Source organism: Micropterus salmoides, unplaced genomic scaffold (assembly GCF_014851395.1).
Source record: "Micropterus salmoides isolate LMB-PRFRI ecotype aquatic unplaced genomic scaffold, ASM1485139v1 Ms_hic_scaffold_3171, whole genome shotgun sequence".
Lineage (NCBI taxonomy): Eukaryota > Metazoa > Chordata > Actinopteri > Centrarchiformes > Centrarchidae > Micropterus > Micropterus salmoides.
Window position 1 is genome coordinate 13,892 of NW_024042453.1, and position 17,352 is coordinate 31,243.

The 17,352-nt window shown below is 40.5% G+C and overlaps 1 protein-coding gene across 3 annotated transcripts; it reads left to right on the forward strand.

Moving 5' to 3' along the window:
• Nucleotides 1-7,677: 7,677 nt before the first annotated feature.
• Nucleotides 7,678-17,068, forward strand: LOC119884096. Of its 3 annotated transcripts, none has more exons than XM_038694566.1 (8): nucleotides 7,678-7,973; nucleotides 11,545-11,756; nucleotides 12,314-12,462; nucleotides 12,733-13,182; nucleotides 13,283-13,660; nucleotides 14,518-14,587; nucleotides 14,828-14,996; nucleotides 16,417-17,068. In XM_038694566.1, the coding sequence occupies exons 2-8, from the start codon at nucleotides 11,549-11,551 to the stop codon at nucleotides 16,538-16,540; spliced, it is 1,548 nt and encodes a 515-aa protein (XP_038550494.1). In that variant the 5' UTR covers nucleotides 7,678-7,973; nucleotides 11,545-11,548; the 3' UTR covers nucleotides 16,541-17,068. The 3 variants fall into 3 exon arrangements, 2 of the variants coding, with proteins under 2 accessions (XP_038550494.1, XP_038550495.1); XM_038694567.1 differs by lacking the exon at nucleotides 7,678-7,973 and adding an exon at nucleotides 8,606-8,705; XR_005440925.1 differs by lacking the exon at nucleotides 14,518-14,587 and having other exon boundaries at nucleotides 16,417-16,544.
• The last annotated feature ends 284 nt before the right edge of the window (nucleotides 17,069-17,352 follow it).

Consider the following 17,352-nt stretch of genomic DNA (forward strand, 5'->3'; position numbering starts at 1 on the left):
ATGACCAGGATTTCTGTTTTTCATGCTGTTTTTGATATTAGGGGGCATCAGAGTGATGAAATACTAGCTATATCTATAAAAACATTAAAGCTCTGTAAACACTGGTTTATTTTCACATATGTAGTAGTACCTCCTTTAATAGCTGTGAACAGAATATCACCTTTAAGGACATAGCGTTCCCCTTTAAGGAAAATTGCATCCAACTGCCCTTTCCACAACAAATACCCACATTCAGTACAATGTGAATGGAGCCAGAAATGGTGTGTTGCTTGTTGAGACTTGATTGATGTGCATTTTTAAATAATGATGATTCATCCTCCCTGATGGCATCTTTTGTGCTGTTAAATGGCATTTTCAAGATTTAGTTTTCAGTCAAGATAATTTGTGACTGCAGTCAATAAGAACTTGACAGTCAAAAATGCAAAGAATGACTTTAAGCTGGATAGTGTCCAGTAGCCCAACTGTTCTTTGTCCTTTATCTTCCAGGTGATTTTTCTTATTGTTTTTTTCTTCTCATCATTCCCCATGGGTCTTTGCATGACAGCTCGATATATTTTCTGTTTTCCCCTGTAGGCAGAGAGCCTCAGCCTTAGTGAATCACCAGTCTCATCACTTTGTTAGAATATTGTGTAACATAATACACAGTATTTTGAAGCATATACACATTCCTGGACATAAATAGTCCCACATCAGAGTCATTCCTTTTCTCCTCAGGCTCCTCTTTAACCAAACATAAGCCTTCTTTCAGACCATCTCAGTTTCACTATGCAGATTATCCCTCAAGGCCATTCCTTTGTTTCTTGGCTATTGGTTTTGCCTAAAACAGTCAGTTGGTAATTTGCATGCCACCATTGTTTCAGATGAAAAATGTCAGTCTGAAGTTTCTTTTATTACCACACAGCTATGCTGATGAAATTAATCGCAGTACAGATATGGCTATGACAGTACACCACATACAACATTAGTGCAAACAAAGGACAGAGTTTCCAAGGTTCCGAGGTTAGCGGTCCTGTTACTGAATGAAGGTGCGGATGAATAAATTGTAGACCCACTAATCTGTCACCAGGTCTTCTGGCCTTCCCCATTTGCTCCTAAGATGTTTCTTCCAACCTTCAGGCAATGATGAAAGCTTAGCATGACATTGTCTGTCGAAGTGTAGAATTTCAGTTTTGAATCAGAAATCTGATAACAGCAGTCAAGTAATCAATGTTGAGACTAACTGTCTTTATCTCCTTTAGTGTGGATGTAATAACTGCTGTTCCAGCCTTTAATCCCACCCTTATGACATGCAATCATGATTTTCTTGATTCACTCTCCAGTGCTGCACCTCAGTTTTTCTCAAGCTGGACCACTGGAATACCAAGTTGAACTATCTATGCATGCAACTTTACAACTACTGACAGGTATTCTGGTAGATATCCTATAGACCTAAAAGTACTATAACTGTGTGACAACAACAAGCTCAGTAAAACTCGCAAAACTTGCAGTGTGTTTTCTAATGTTTTTTCAGTCAAGGTGTTAAATGCAGATGAATCCATAACTCACGCTACATTAAACTGGCTAAAAGTTTCCAGCTAACCTCTCTGGACTTTCAATTGCCCAAGGAAGTGAAATGTATTTATATACTGCATGTAATACGTGTTTAAGTATTACACATGGAAAAACTTGTATTCCATGTTAAAATTAAGTTTCTTCATTAGGACTAAATCCTGTGTTAGTGGTCAGACACGTCAATCGCTTTGGAGATTTATGACTAAGGTCCCAATTATACTCTGGTTATTTGGTTTTACTGCCATACATGGGCCGGTCCTAGACAGTAAAAATATGGACAGCAAACATCAGACACCACAATGGTTTCAAGACAAAAATATATATTTTTTAATTTGTCTAAATTATATTTGGTTCACTGTAAAGCTATGGGACTAAACAAGGAAACATATAGCATGAATAATATAAACCTTCCACTTTGAAACATGCATTCAAATATAGTAATTTATCCTTTCGTAAAGATACACACATCAGGCAATAAACACATCTGAAGCATACATTTTAGATAACAGTTGACCTGTACTGCACACTAAAAAGCTACTGGGTTATTTCGTCAACCCTTTTTCTGGGTTAGTTGTGTTGGGTTAAAATTATGGGTTATTTTTTCAGAGAGAGAAACCATTTTCTGGGTTATAGGGCTAATATTGACCCAATTCCTGGGTTGTTTGAGTTTCTGGGTTATTTTTCAGAGAGTAACCCATGTTCTGGGTTATAGGGTTGGCTTTCTCTCTCTCAAATTCAAAATAGCTTTGTTGGCATGAATGTATAGCAACCACCCCGCAGTTGTTATGGAATTTTCAAACAGTCATTTGAAATAACAGTCGCTTCGCGCTCCATCCGTTTTCGGTGCTTCTTCGGTGCAACTATTCAAGGTAAGCGAGTATTTTCAGCAAGTATTTTCAGTGTTGGTGTAACGTAAACTTTTCTGTGTCCATGTCCCCGTTGCTAGTTTAGCACCATTTGCTGAAAAAATTACCATGGCTTAGTTGCTACGCTGAGACTAGCGTTAGCCGTCATCTAACTAGTTGAAAGTCCGTGTAAAGTCACACATGACATGACGCAGCCAATGAACTTAAACCTTAAGTTCAATCCAGTTATTGAATGTTGTCGAATGTTTGAGAGTTGTTTTTTAATTTTTTTTTTATATAGAGTTTAATTTAATCTCTGTGATGGACTGGCGACCTGTCCAGGGTGTACCCCGCTTTTCGCCCGATGTAAGCTGGGATTGGCACCAGCCCCCAGGATAAGCGGTTGACAATGGATGGATGGAGTTTAATTTAATGCAATAAAAATGTAAAAGTGCTTGAAGTGTGTAATATTGTCACAGTCACCCCTAGTCACATGGTTTCTTTGTTCTGTTTTCCAGCCACTCATCTGTTTCCATGGTTTCTGTCATTTAGTTCACCTGCATCACCTGTGTTAAGTTAATTACCATCATCATCTGTTCCACCTGTGTTCTGTTAATCAATGTTCATCTGTGTTAGTATTTAGTTCCTTCAGTTCAGTCAGTCATATTATATATGTCATATATATTGGCCGTTCTACTTAGTAGTCTTGTCTAGTGTGTACATCCTGCCTGTCTGTACCTTTTGGAGTTACTTTATTAGTAAAACATTTGAATTGGAACTTTGGACTCCTCCTCCTCGTCTTCTTCTGCCTGCACCACACGGTGACAGATATATTGTAAAACAAAGTTTTATTTTCTGAAATAAGGCATACTGGCATAGTAACCCAAGTTAGGTTATTTTTGACCCATCTCCTTGGTTAAAAAGGGACCAACTAATTTCTGGGTTATTCCAACCCAGATATTGGGGTTGTTCTTTTGACCCAGAAGTTGGGTTATATTAATTACAATGTTGGGGTTTTTTAACCCAACATTTGGGTCAAAAAGAATAACCCAATTTTATAATGGGTTATTTTTGACCCAGGAGTTTTTAGTGTGTGCTTATTTACATGAGTGAATAAAGGTCAAGAATCTAGTTCATATTTTGAGGGGAATAAGTTATTCAAGCATTATTTTGTCCTGTACACAACATGAATACATATAGATGGTTGTAGTCTAATTGATTAGTATTTAGGTTAGCTATTTCTCTCTTAATATAGAAATGTACTTTATTGTGTTGGTGTTACAATGATAATGCAAGTATGTCAGAAGAGTTTAATAATAGATAATATTGGCATTTGCCTAGAAAGGCTCTTAATTAGAATCATAGTTCAGTTCTAGCTCATTTGGAAACATTTTGTGGTAGGTGGCGAAAACTAGGATCTGTGTGTGCAAGCTACAATTCCCTTGGCTTTCTGTCACAGTGAAATGGTCAAAGGTTTGTCCAAAGTATTATTAGAATAAATAGATTCCCTAGCATCCATTTGCGGACAAATGGACAATATTCCAGATGTACTGGGTGAGTTACATATGTTCATAACTGACTGTGAAGATATGATAGAATTAGATAGATAGAAAATGTGTTTGGATCTGGCCATTGTGACATCAGTAACATAACTGCAGGTGTAACATAAACAGAACTAACCTGTAGGCTGTGTTTCAATGGGTATAGCTGGAGTGCTGGATCTGGTGGTGCTTCAGTTTGGCAGTAAACAGATACAACTCCTCAAGACCAAAGCCTAGTTATTGTGTCTTGCTTCCCAACAAAAGTAAAGGGAAGCGGGTTATGCTGCGTTATATTTCCCTTAGAAGTCAGAGCTGGGAATGACGTCACACCTGAGTGTTCCAGTACAACAACATATTTAAGTTGGAAAACCAAGATGGACGCCCCCAGCCATTGTTAGTACCAGTTGATAACAAGACATAACGCGTTATTTTGCACATACAAACATCATAGCAACATGTCCACAGACATAAATTGTGCAGGACTGTGTATGACTGATTTAATGAGACAGAAATAAGACGTGTGTAACACACGGCTCCTAACCCTAATAAGGATTACAGAAAATAAAATATTACAACTAAACTGGACCAGAATCAGTATTTTTTTAACTCGGCAAGGAGCAGAATGTTGCTTGCAATATTCAGTGACCACACAAGACAGTTATGAACTGGTACCTTGTATTTTTTTAAACAATAAGAAAAAAATAATAACCATTGGAAACACCTCAGTTTCTCTCTCAAAGAATTATTTCCTTTGGCACTTTTCTGTAAGATTGAAACCTCTGAGCTCGTATAATTACCTCTATTTTTCAACTGGGCTAAAATCACTGAAATATTTTCAACTATTTCTCTTATTTTCTTACTGGGTTAACCCTATTTTCAATAACTCAAAATCTAAACCTTCAATATTCAGTTCTGGTGAAGGAACTGTATATGAATATGAAGGAACTGGCTAAGACACTTCCGTGTTGTTAAGCCTTTGTGACCGGGGTTACACGTGCAATAAAACAGTATATTAGTAAAGCTTTCACTACTGTTGATGCTCAGCCATCTTGGATTTTGAGGTTAGGGCTGGTGAGGTTCTCCTAACTTTCCAAATTGGAAATCCGACTTAAGGGGTCGTTCCAGTTGAGTACTCAGAAATTTCGACTTCCCATGTCAAATGGAATGCAGCTTCATCCCCAAAGGTAGCAACAACTGCTGCCCTGGAGCAGAAACCAAAGTCTCCCCTGTGTTTCTCAATATGGACTGGAAGGTGAGGCAGGTGAACATGGTTAACATGTGATACAGTCACTGCTGGGGAAAACACTCTAGGAAATCAGTAACTGTCAGGAGGGCAGTTCACACAAGTGTTAATTGTACTTCATATTTTAATCATTTTAAAGGTTTTAATAATTGCATTTTTCCTATCTCATGTTTTCATAGTGTGTTTAATCCTTGTGTTTATCAGAGTACTATTTTGTTGTTAACCAGCTACAGCACAGGACGCAGGGACAGCGCATGTGGTACAGATATTTTATCTAGAGATTTTGTCTGTTAACTTCTTGTCATAATACAAGAACTTAAGGACTCAAGGCAGACTCGGAACAGTTCGAAGGGGGGAACAAAGGGTTTTATTGAAAAGTGCAACAGAAGACTGGGTGGTAGGTTCCAACAGGGCAGAATGGAGAACACGGAGGAGGGGAGTTTGTCCAGGCAAGATCTGAGCAGGTGTGGCGTTCAGCAGAGTTCCCGGAGGTAGTGCGATCTTGGGCACAGAGGTTAATCCAGGGAGACACAAAAATTACAAGGCATCTTACTGGGGTAGATAGTTGGCCTTGACGCATGTACCACATGTGGTTAGCTGACAATCTGGCGAAGAATGTGAGGAGGACTGGGGTTGAAATACTGCAGGAGCTTGATTAGTGGAATGAGGACCAGGTGCGCCGCTGGAGCCAGAGAGTGTAGCCACGCCCAGACAGACATGGACAGAGAGGACAGACAGAAAACACTAGGAAGGGGGGAACAAAAGAACACAAGGTAGTGGGGAGATCCTGCAGTACCACAACACTTCTTGTTTTGGATGGGACAGAACAAACTAAGGACTTCAACCCAGGAAGTCTTGAGAGAAAAGAAGTCAATTTTGAGTTTTAAGTTGAATAACGTTACGTAGGTGACTTATGTGAGTTTGCAATGGTCACACAACACAGTGAAATACCAGCCTGTTCTCATTCCCAGGGCGTTAAATACCTTTGTCACATCCTTTGGCATCTGGTTCCAACACACATGGCACCCTTTAGCATAATGGTTCAACACAATGGGGGAAGCCGTTTAGTATTACTGTCCAGTGATAAAGGTAGGCGTACATTAAAGAACAGAAAAGTCAGAGTAGGAGGTGGTTGGGATGGGTGGTTTGGAAACTGGACTTTTACCCAGGAGACCGGTGTTTGTTTGCCGTATGAAACAAAACAGTTGACTTTGTAATGTGAGACAATACTATCAAACTGGAAAACATAATAAAGCAGGTTACTGACGTAACATTTTAGTTATGTTACGTAAGTTACGCAAATAACGTAAGCCAGCTTCAATTGAAAATTCTGGTGCCAATTTATCTGCTAAATTCCTGGGTTGAATAGTGTTAAAGGTTACATAAGTTATGTAAGTTACGCAAGTTGCGCAAGTTACGTAACTTAAGTAAGACATCCAGGGCTTATCATTAGGAAGTGCAGGCACTTTTAAATGGAACAGTAACTGTTCCATTAAAAAGTGCCTGCGCACATACCAAGACCTTAGACATGTGTTATGAAACTGTCAAAGTTGCACTGCATCCCTGCTCACTCCACTAGGGGCTTCCGACCACAGTGTGGTCTATCTGCACCCTGTCTATCAAAGGCTAAGAGAGAGGGAGAAGACTCAAAAAGGGCTATCAAAGTGTGGAAGAACAGCATAATGGCTCTGCACATTATGGGAGGGCTTGATATTAATGATCAGGTTATAGTAGTGTCTGATTTCCTTCATTTCTGTGTAGACTCCTTGATAAGCTCACCTACTAAGACCCTTAAAGTGTACCCTAATGATAAGCCTTGGATGTCTATCAAATTAAATAAACATTCAGAAAAAAAAGCAGGATGAAACAGACGGGAAACACAGAGACAAATTAAAAAACACCTACCCTTGTCTTGCATGGCAGTGAGGTACTGGAAATGGCAAACCAGCTAAACACCTTCTTTTGTCACTTTGAGTGTGCTGAGGGTGCTACTGTGATGCTACCTACTATATGGAAAACATCTACAATCGTACCTGTGCCATGAATTCCCAGACCCTTAAGGCACTATGTCTTTCATTCAGTAGCATTAACATTGCTTGTCATAAAGTGTTTTGAAAGTCTAGTTAATATATTGGATCAAAAATACAGCACTTTACAGACCCATTGCAATTTACCTACCAAGAGGGGTGGAAGATGCACTTATTGTGTGCCTTGAGAAACTAAAATATATTCTTTGTGGACTTTTCATCCACCTTTTAACACTATTCAATCCAGTAATTTCAGCCTGTTCTCATCTCAGGGCGTCAGATAACAACGCACCAGGTGCGTCTCCATGAGATGCTTCCGGAAGCATCTCTGAGACGCTCTGGGGCGTCCCGTACAGACTGGAAGTGCTAGCTAGCTACGTTAAGTAAAGTAATAAAGGTGTTGACAGCCCCCCGAAGCCCAAACCCTTACCACAACCATCAGAAATGTTAGTACCTAAACCTAAGTCCCTGAATGTACACTGTTAGCAATTGATGTAATTTATACAGTAAATCTTACAACAATGTATTGTATTTGTGTTTTTACTGTAAGTGGCAATGCATCATGGGAAATTAATGGACAGTCCTGTATTATTATTGTAACTACACTGTACACGCCGAGTTTTACAATGGTTTTACATGCACCGCGTTGCATCATGGAATCACCGCGATCGGAATTTTGAATTTTTAGGCGGTTAGTTCTAAACGGACATTCGAGAACGGACATCGTTCAAGAAGAAAAAAAAGAAGCAAACATTCTGGGACGAAGGTAAGTTAACTTCACGTTATGTAACTTACTGTTACCCTTTTTTATATCATATAACGTTATTATTTCTGATAATCTGAGTGGATGGTGACGGTTTCGTCTGCTTTGATTTTCTAACATAAAGTCGGCTGTCCCCTTGTGGTTTAGCTAAATTGGAAATAACGTTAGGGCATGGGCAGAAATAGGTGCTTTTATGATAAGGTAGCTAACATTATTAACGCGCTTCTTCCTCCATCAGTCCCATGAAATCAGGTATGTACTGGTAGTTGCTAACGTTAGCTACCTTGTTCATCACAAACTGATGCTATTTTTAATCTGCCTGAAGTAACGTCAACATGGTTTTTTCACTGTTTGGATGGATCGGCTAGCTAGCGCGACTGTCATTTAGGGCTGTCATTTAGAGAAAGAGCGCCTGCGAGACGAAAGTGAGAGTGAGGTCTGCTCTGCGGTCTTGGCGATTAGTTGAGATACGCTGCCAAATAGGTTTAATCCTAAATAAACTACCTATAACGTTACAAGTAGTTATGTCTCTTGGTATTAATTTCTGCTGTAATTGACGTAATGTGCAAAATGCGCAACCAGATGTTCGAATATATGTGGTTTTTTTTGGAGGGAATAACGTTATTCGAACGTCAGTATTTGAGCAATTTTTCTGTTTGTAAGTTTTTTATTGCGCTCTTGACTTCTGAGAAGAACGTCACGTCTGCCTCCTGTCAGTGAGTTAGCCGTAAAAAGGTAGCTTCTATGTTTGCTATCTTCTTATAACTGTTAAAGCATATCAAGAACAGATTTTATAACATTATCGTATATATTTCTATCGGGGTTTTTTTGTCCGTTTTGCCGAACATTTTCAGACAACCACCACGTGTTGTGAGGGTGAGCTCGACCAACAGCCAACTAAAGTTAGCTAGCTGCTAGCAAGCTTCACACAATTCCAAAATGTTCACTTGCAAGTTTAGCACATGTGGTAAGGAATTTAATAGAGTTTGTGAGTTTACTCAGCACATTAAGTTGCATAGTAATAGTGCTAATTACAGATATCAGTGTGGTGTGCCTGAATGCTCCAGACAGTATGTTAAAATTCCTGTACTTAAAGCTCACATGTACAGAGACCACAAAGCAGATGTGCCTTTGAGGAATAGTCAGCGACCATGTACTCCTATACAATGTGACTTTTGTGCAGTAAGGTGTGAAACATCATCTTTACTAGTTTGTCACTTGAGGTCACATTTGCGTGAAGGGTTACACGTTGAATGCCCATTTAGAGGATGTGATAGAAGGTTCTCTGTTTTGTCGAGTTTTGCATCCCATCTTTCTAAGAAGCACCGCAATGACAGTGTTGAACATGTAGAAAACCCCTCTAATGTAGAAAGACCTGTTGCCAGTGAATCAGTGAGTGAGTGTGAACCATCTAACGTTAATTATTCTGATGATGAGCAAGAAGTACCTGTTGCAGTTGATGAATCTGTCTTTCTTCAGAATATCACACTTTTCTATCTAAAACTTCAGGCTAAACTACTATTGCCGGCTACTACAATACAAACTATTATTGAGGGATATCAAGATGTCCATCATGTCAGTCTGACAAATCTGCTTAATACCTTGAGTGAGAAACTAACTGTCCTTGGAATCCCAGAGGCCACAATTAGTAACATTATGGATGAAATGAGAAAAGATGATCTCCTCACAGCCTGTAACAGTGGGCCTTTGAGCACAGACCAGAAAAGAAAGACGGCTTTTAAAAAACATTTTAATTATGTTGAGCCGGTGCCTCAGTTATTAGGTATCAATGAGAAAGGTAAGGAATCGTTTGCCCAGTATGTGCCTATTAAAGAAACATTGGCTGCACTTTTTAAAAGCAAGTCCATGCAGGAACAGTATGCAGCAACACATTCCACACCATCATCAGAGGGTATTTTCCAAGATGTAAATGACGGGAAGGGAGCTCAGTGCAACCCTTTATTTAAAGCGGAGCCATCTTCTCTTGGTCTTATACTTTATCAGGATGCATTTGAAGTGGTTAATCCACTTGGTTCTTCTAAAAAGAAACACAAGATTCTAGCAGTTTATCTCACTTTAACAGATATTTTGCCTCATAACAGATCATCCATAGATCAAATGCAGCTTGTTCTCTTGTGTAAGGAGCAGGACTTCAAATATTTTGGGATGGACAAGGTATTTGAGCCCCTCATTAAAGACCTGAAAGCTCTTGAGGAAACTGGCATTGAGATAAATAATGGACAAATTGTCAGAGGTCGACTGTGTGCTATTTCTGGTGACAATTTAGGGTCTCACTGTATTGGCGGATTTGTTGAGAACTTTAGTGTGAGCCATTATTTCTGCAGGTATTGTGATATAAAAAGATCAATTTTTGAGAGCTCTCCATTATTATGTGGCAACAAGCGTACAGAACAGTCTTTTCTGAATCATCTACAAGAATTAGAAAACACTGGTACAAATTCTGAATGTGGTATCAAGTCAAACTCTCCTTTTAACCAACTGTCCTTCTTTCATGTTTGCCAGCCTGGATTACCCCCATGTCTTGGCCATGACCTGTTTGAAGGCATTGTTTCCTGTGACCTTAGTTTGTTGATTGGTCATCTAGTTGAGGAGAAACATTTCAACTATACACAACTGAACAGGTGCAAAGATCAGTTCAACTATCAGGGAAATGATGCCCAGGACAAACCAGCCGATGTTTCACCAGGTAGCAGAAGACTTGGTGGACATGCAGTCCAGAACTGGTGCTTCCTGCGTTTGCTCCCTCTCCTGATAGGAGATAGGATTAGGAATCCATGTGAGAATGGTGCCTGGCAACTTGTGCTGCAGCTCAGAGAAATTGTAGAGCTCATTTGTGCACCAGCAATCACTACAGATCAGGTTGCTTACCTTAAAATACTCATTGAGGAGTATATCTACTTTCGAAGGCAGCTCTTTCCCAATGAGCCCCTGAAGCCCAAACATCACTATTTACTTCATTATCCAGAGCTCATTACACACTTTGGTCCCCTTATTCGCCTTTGGACTCTCAGGTTTGAGAGTAAGCACACATTCTTCAAAAGATGTGCTAGGAAGTTACATAATTTCAAGAACATCTGCAAGACAGTCGCAGAGAGACACCAGCTCTTCCAGGCATACTTGAGTGCAGGTAAAATGTTTCAGCCGAGTGTGTTACTGGATAAAGAGATGACATTCTATGTAAATGACTACAGCGACAAAATCAGAGAGGCTGTTGTTGGTTTGCATTTTGAATCTAAAGATACAGTAGCATCTCACACAGTGACGGTGAAGGGCACATCATACAAAAAGGGCATGTTTATTTTGCTGGGGAAAACTGAAGAAGAGTTGGAGGTTGGCAAGATAGAGCTGGTCATTGTGCACCATGGCTCTGTGTCATTTGTCTCAGAAAAATATTGTTTTGTTAAGTTGAGGGACATTGGGGTCTATAGTGTTTTGGGGACACCTCAAGAGCAGTTTGTTTGCATGAGGCATGATGATCTACTGGATTATTATCCTTTGCCTGCCTACACAATGTGTGACATTACAATGATCTGTCTCCATCACTCCTTTGCAGAGACATGGCTGCAGCACAAGAGGAGCTCAGGAGGGCTGTCTTGGCAGTACTCCCGGACCTCCCCGCAGACACACTAACTACCTTGATGGCAGGCCTGGAAGAACTTGGTGTGGAGAACAAGGAGGATGTGAGCCTTCTAAGTGAAGAAAATCTTCTGCCCTTTCTCCGTGTGGTCCAGTCTAGAAAGCTTCTCCGTGCCTTTTCATCTCAAGGTAACCGTAGGTTGGGTGGTTCGGGTTCTATGGGTGGTTCTGGGATGGGGGTGGTCATCTGCATGGAGGGATGCAAGGCACTTTTACCCTTCGTCCTATTTAATGATTTAACTGTTACTGTTAATTCTAAGTATATTAGGCTACACATCGAAATGTTCACAGTTGAACTTGTAAACCTAGGGTGCGTTTGTAAATTCACTCCAAGCACCCTCAGCATGTGATTTGTTTTTTTTATATGGTATGATTGTGGCGTGATGTATTAACTGATGTGTTTGGCAGATTGTGAAATCCACTTTTGTTTTGTGCCCTAAAAGTTGCAACATCGATGGCCAAATGGAATTCCCACCCTTGTCACCAATCAAATTTTTTTTTGAAGCGTGACATGATATGACCTTGGCTGTCAGGTGGCTTTCTACAGTTGTTTTTGGGGCTACCACGACAAAAAGTTTGAAATAAAAGAAAAATTAATGGTTTTATTTTATAGAAAATATGATTGGTGTTTAAATATACCATAATATGTCTGGATCATAGGGGTCTAATGGTAAATATTTTTTCAGGTTCCTTCTCAGCCCTGTCTCCTCCTGGCTCTCCACAACTCTCCTCAACCCTGTCCCCCGTGGGAAGTCCACAACTCTCCTCACCTGAGACACCCCGAACGTCCAACCCAATGCCCTCACCACGCACACCATGGCCTGTACATTTTAAGGTGAGGCGGGTCTTGGCGATTTCTAAAATATATTTCTATTCTACTCAATAGGGATGCACCAATGGCAAAATTCTGGGCCGATGCCGATGTTCAAAATAGCAATGTGGCCGATGGCCGATGGCAATGGCCGATGTTTGTTGTTTCTCAGATTATGTTATAAGATTGGGCTTCATTTGAGTCTGATGCTGAAATTGACTATAAATGCACCCGTAAAAGCTTATATCCTTGTATCCTCTCTTTTTTTGCCATTTTCTGTTTGCATCCTTGAAGGTTAACTGGGAGAAGATGACGCCAGAGATTCAGTCAGCCATTGCAAATTCTACTAGACCGAATCCTGCTGCCAGAAGAGCGATGGTCAGAGAGCTTGTCGATCAAATGAGGGTGCACAATGCAAATCCAAATAGAGGGATCTGTTTGAAAGTTGTAAACGATATAATACAGAAGTACCCCACATGTTTTGGGGATGTGGATGATGATGAAAATACAGCTGGGGCATCGCTCGTCCAGCAAGTAAAAACCAGAATCGAGCATGTCAACCGAAACAACACATTGGCACGGTTAAGGAAGAATAAGCACAGCAATCGGCAGGCGAGGACAAATGGAAGAGGTCCCGTTGATCAATATGGATGTGTCCGATGGGCACCTCAAGAACTCCCCTCAGGGGAGACTGATGAAACCCTACAAGAGATGAAGACTCAGATGCAGCAGCTATATGCCCAGGTAGGAATAGTGGAAATTATATTTAGGCATCCTTAGACACAAACCTACATTTTATTTTTGAGTATTGATGCATCCAAATTTTGACTCCCCCGACCCCTAGGAAGGAATGTCAGGCATGGAGAGAGGAGCGCTTCAGAGATGGCTTCAGAGAACCTACATTCTCCAGCGTTGTGATCTCAATGCTGACCCTCCACACAGCGTCTCAAAAATTAAGGATGACTGGCCCTTTCTCTTCTCCTTGAAGGGCCTGTTCTCGCATTTCAGTGAACTGACCGGAATTCCAATCCAGGAGAAGCTGCCAGCTGCCATAGACAACAGGAGTCAGAACATCATAGAGTACTTCCAACAGCAGAAGACACCAGGAGTGGGGAAGGTTCTGGAAGCCTACGATGAAGAGAGTGGCAACAAAGCTATCTGCACCATTATGTGCCTGCTTGCTCACTTCAAGGAGGGGGATGGTATCTTCCTTACGGCTGATGTGAGTATAACTTGCAGTGCATATCCATAAATTAACCATTCCCTCACTCTCTCCCTCCCATCTCCGTCCTGCTATTTTGTAATTGTTAATTACCAGAAATCAGTCACCAGCCCCATCCTTTGCTATGGACACTTTGCACAAGTTATTCTAATATTATATAGACTCTGAACAGCCTGAGTATCAGACCAAGCTAGCGCTTCAGTCTGACACCCGTCTCATTCAAAGCGTTTACAAAGTTGGAGGGCTTTAGATACCTTTTCAAAAGAAAACTTCCCATTTCCAAAACGTCGCCCCTTCTAAAAAAGCTCTCCATGCAGAATACTGTACTGGTTTCAGAGCAGTTATTCCAGTAAACCGTCTGTTTTTTACTAAAACTGCCTCAATCTATATTCTCCGTTCTCCGAGGCAGTCAGCGCACAGGCAGATATTGCTTGAAAATGGGCCCTGGGCTGATTGGTTCATCACGTTTAGTCCCGTCCACCCCCAGCGGTCATTGGGCTAACATTCTTCCGGTCTGGCTGTACTTGTTGCTCGGAATGGGGAATGCAGACCCGAGACGGAGCCTACTTAGCGAAGTGGGCTGAGTCCGTGGTCTGATCCAGGCTATACTCTGATGGGTTAGCCATTGCTTCCTGCCATATAGTTCATAAAATAATTTTAATTTACTGTTTTATTGACATGGCATCCATATTTAAAATAAATATTTGCCATGTGCAGTTGTTTCTAGATTTGGCACCATAAATTGAAGCTGATTTTCCCCTTGGTGTTGAGTAGAACATTACAGCTCTTGGGGCAAGTTTTCTTTGTCGTTGTTTACTCAACGTACTCATGGTTAACTTATGGTTTTTATTCTCCAGCCCTCTGCCACGGCTGCTGATATTGAGAGAGCTGTCAGTCTGCCAAGCACACCTCGATTAGTTGTACCAGGTATAATCTTCCCTTATTTTGTAGAAGTTAATTCTTTAATGAATTCATGTGGTTGAGGGAGGACTGTTGCGCCTAAAAAATGTCTTTCTTTGAGTTGTTGATGGAGGGTGCGGGGGTCAAAGGAGATAATGTTCAAGTGGAGGTGTGCGAGTCTTTCTCCACTTGAACATTAATGAATTCATGTAGGTGGCAATAGTGTGTTGTGCAGCTTTTAGTTATCATATTGTTAATGGGTTTCAGGAGAGATACTGCGCGGTGCAGATATGTGGGTTATGTCCATGGAAGGAGCATGTGTGATGGGGCCCCACAGCAACCTCCTGCATGGATTGGCAGCAGTCTTCGCTGCCTACTATGTCTTCAACTTGCAATATCCAGCAGAAGCCGCAAGCACACTTGAATTCATTCAGAGGTGAGTTTAAAAATGGCATTGTCATAAAAACGAGAAACTTAAATTAAGAAACACGTATTAAAATTAAGAAACTCGTATACAAAATGTGAGCGTACGAGTTTCTTAATTTGTGATTTGTAGAATAGGATTTGTGAACCTGCAATGAAGAATTTGAGAAGGTGTAACTGTTGTGTTTGTGGGAGAGACAAAAAAGTCTACAAGTTTGCAACTCTTAAAACATTTCTCTCTGAGTCTTCAAATTTCTTCTTCAAATATACCTCCATAAGCAATGACTTGATATATGAAGGGAACTTTTCTGTAATTTACATTTTTTGTTAGAGTTTGGGATGTCAGTAAGTCACTTAATACAAATACAAAAGCATATTACTTCGCATTTTGAGTGATCAGATTTTACACATTGCTTTGCAGTTATAAGAAAAAAATCTAATTATGCTATCCAATTTAGTGAGAAGGGGACGAGCGAGGGGATGGGGAGAGATGGTTGACGATCGCACACACAGACACTCACTCAATCTCTCACAGGCACATACTCAGGGGTTAAAGTATTCCGGCACCATGCCGGATCTCCGGCGTGACACAGTTGTGAAGAAATTTTCAGCAGGATAGATATTCGTAAAGGTTTATCATTTGAGTTCCCCAAAACCTATGGCAGCTCTCACACACAAAAAACGTGTTTAGCCAATCAGAAGCAGAGTAGGGTTGGACTTGTGTTTGCTAGCTATAACAATGTGCAGCTATCCAACAAGATGAAAGTTTTCTCTCACTCACAGATGCGTGATGTGCGAGTGCGTGGAAAAATAGAACCAATTCCTATTTTAAAGCACGCGTGTGCTGGGTCTGCGCTGTCCACGTTCCTGGTGTAGCCAGAATCGCTGACATCGGTTGAATCCACGAGTGCGTAGAATTCAGCGTAATACTCGCGTGTAGAGGCCCGCTGTAGCTCGGGTGTTAAAATCACAGTTTAGAGATCTTTCTATTTGTAAACAATGCTCATGAATTTAGACCTGAAAATAGACCTACCCCTCCACATCTAATAGTCTGCTCGTTTGGGAAATGGCTGAGGTAAATATGAAAGTAAATTGAATGAAAATAATATTAAAAAATATACAGGCCTATATAAAATAGGAAAGCAGATTTTACTGATGCAAAGCTTTTAAAGGGAGATGCATCACGGTTTCAGCCCAATTTCTATCCGATGCACACCACTCCAACCGGTGCACTCGCATCGCAGACCCTTGCATCGATCGTGCCAAGCCACAGACACACACATACTCATATAGCCTACAGTGACTCTCAGTCTCACACACACAAGCACTCAGTCATTCATAAAGATCCCTTAATGTTTCATGTCATGGTTATGACCATGTCATATCTGTCTTAAATGTTACCTGATAAGTGTGTTTTTCCCCCCTGTTTTCAGAGCCTTTTGCGGCATAAATCCCCAGACGGGCAGCAAGGCAGAGAAAAGGCGAGGGCTGAATGCACCAGTTTGCACACTTTTGAGGAAACTGCTGGATTTTGAATTGGTGGGCAGGGGAAATTAGAGGACATTAGTGGGCAGGGGACATTGGGGACATTAGTATGTTTGACAACTCATGTTCAACCAGTTTGGTACACTAATACTTTGTGCATTGTGCACTCTGTTTTTTAAGAGAAAATAAAAATATATATAAAAAAAAAAAAAAAGTTTTTTGTTTTTCTTTGCAGAAGTCTGAAAGAGAACATTTATCCAAGTTACAACATTTAATTGTAATATTTACAATATTCTGTCCTGTGAAATTACAGGAAATTCCTGGCTACTGAGTTGCCGTAAATATAAAATTTTGCTGTAATATTTACAGTATTATATCCTGTGAAATTACAGAAAATCCCTAAAATTACAGGAAATTCCTGGCTACTGAGTTGCCGTAAATATAAAATTTTGCTGTAATATTTACAGTATTATATCCTGTGAAATTACAGGAAGTACAGTACCTTGTTGTAGTTATTTTACAATAACAGTCCTGTATACTGTTTACAGTAAATTTACGGCAACTATTAGCCAGGAATTTCCTGTAAAATTACAAGAAATTTCTAACAGTGTATGCATGTCAACAGGCTAACCCTACAGCTGTGCACATCGGCCTCACAGCAACGTAGGAAACAGGGGCGTTTCATACGGACGCTGAAGGGTACCCTTTAGCGTTTTACTCCTTACACTTTGTCACGCTGTCTGAAAGCGTCAGTTATGACGCGTTGAGATGAGAATGTGTTGGTAATTTAGCAGATGTATTGGCTACAGAATTTTCAGTTAAAGCTGGCTTGATTTCTTGAAATGTTGATTTTCTTAGCTATAGAATTCAGTAGGTCTGAGTAT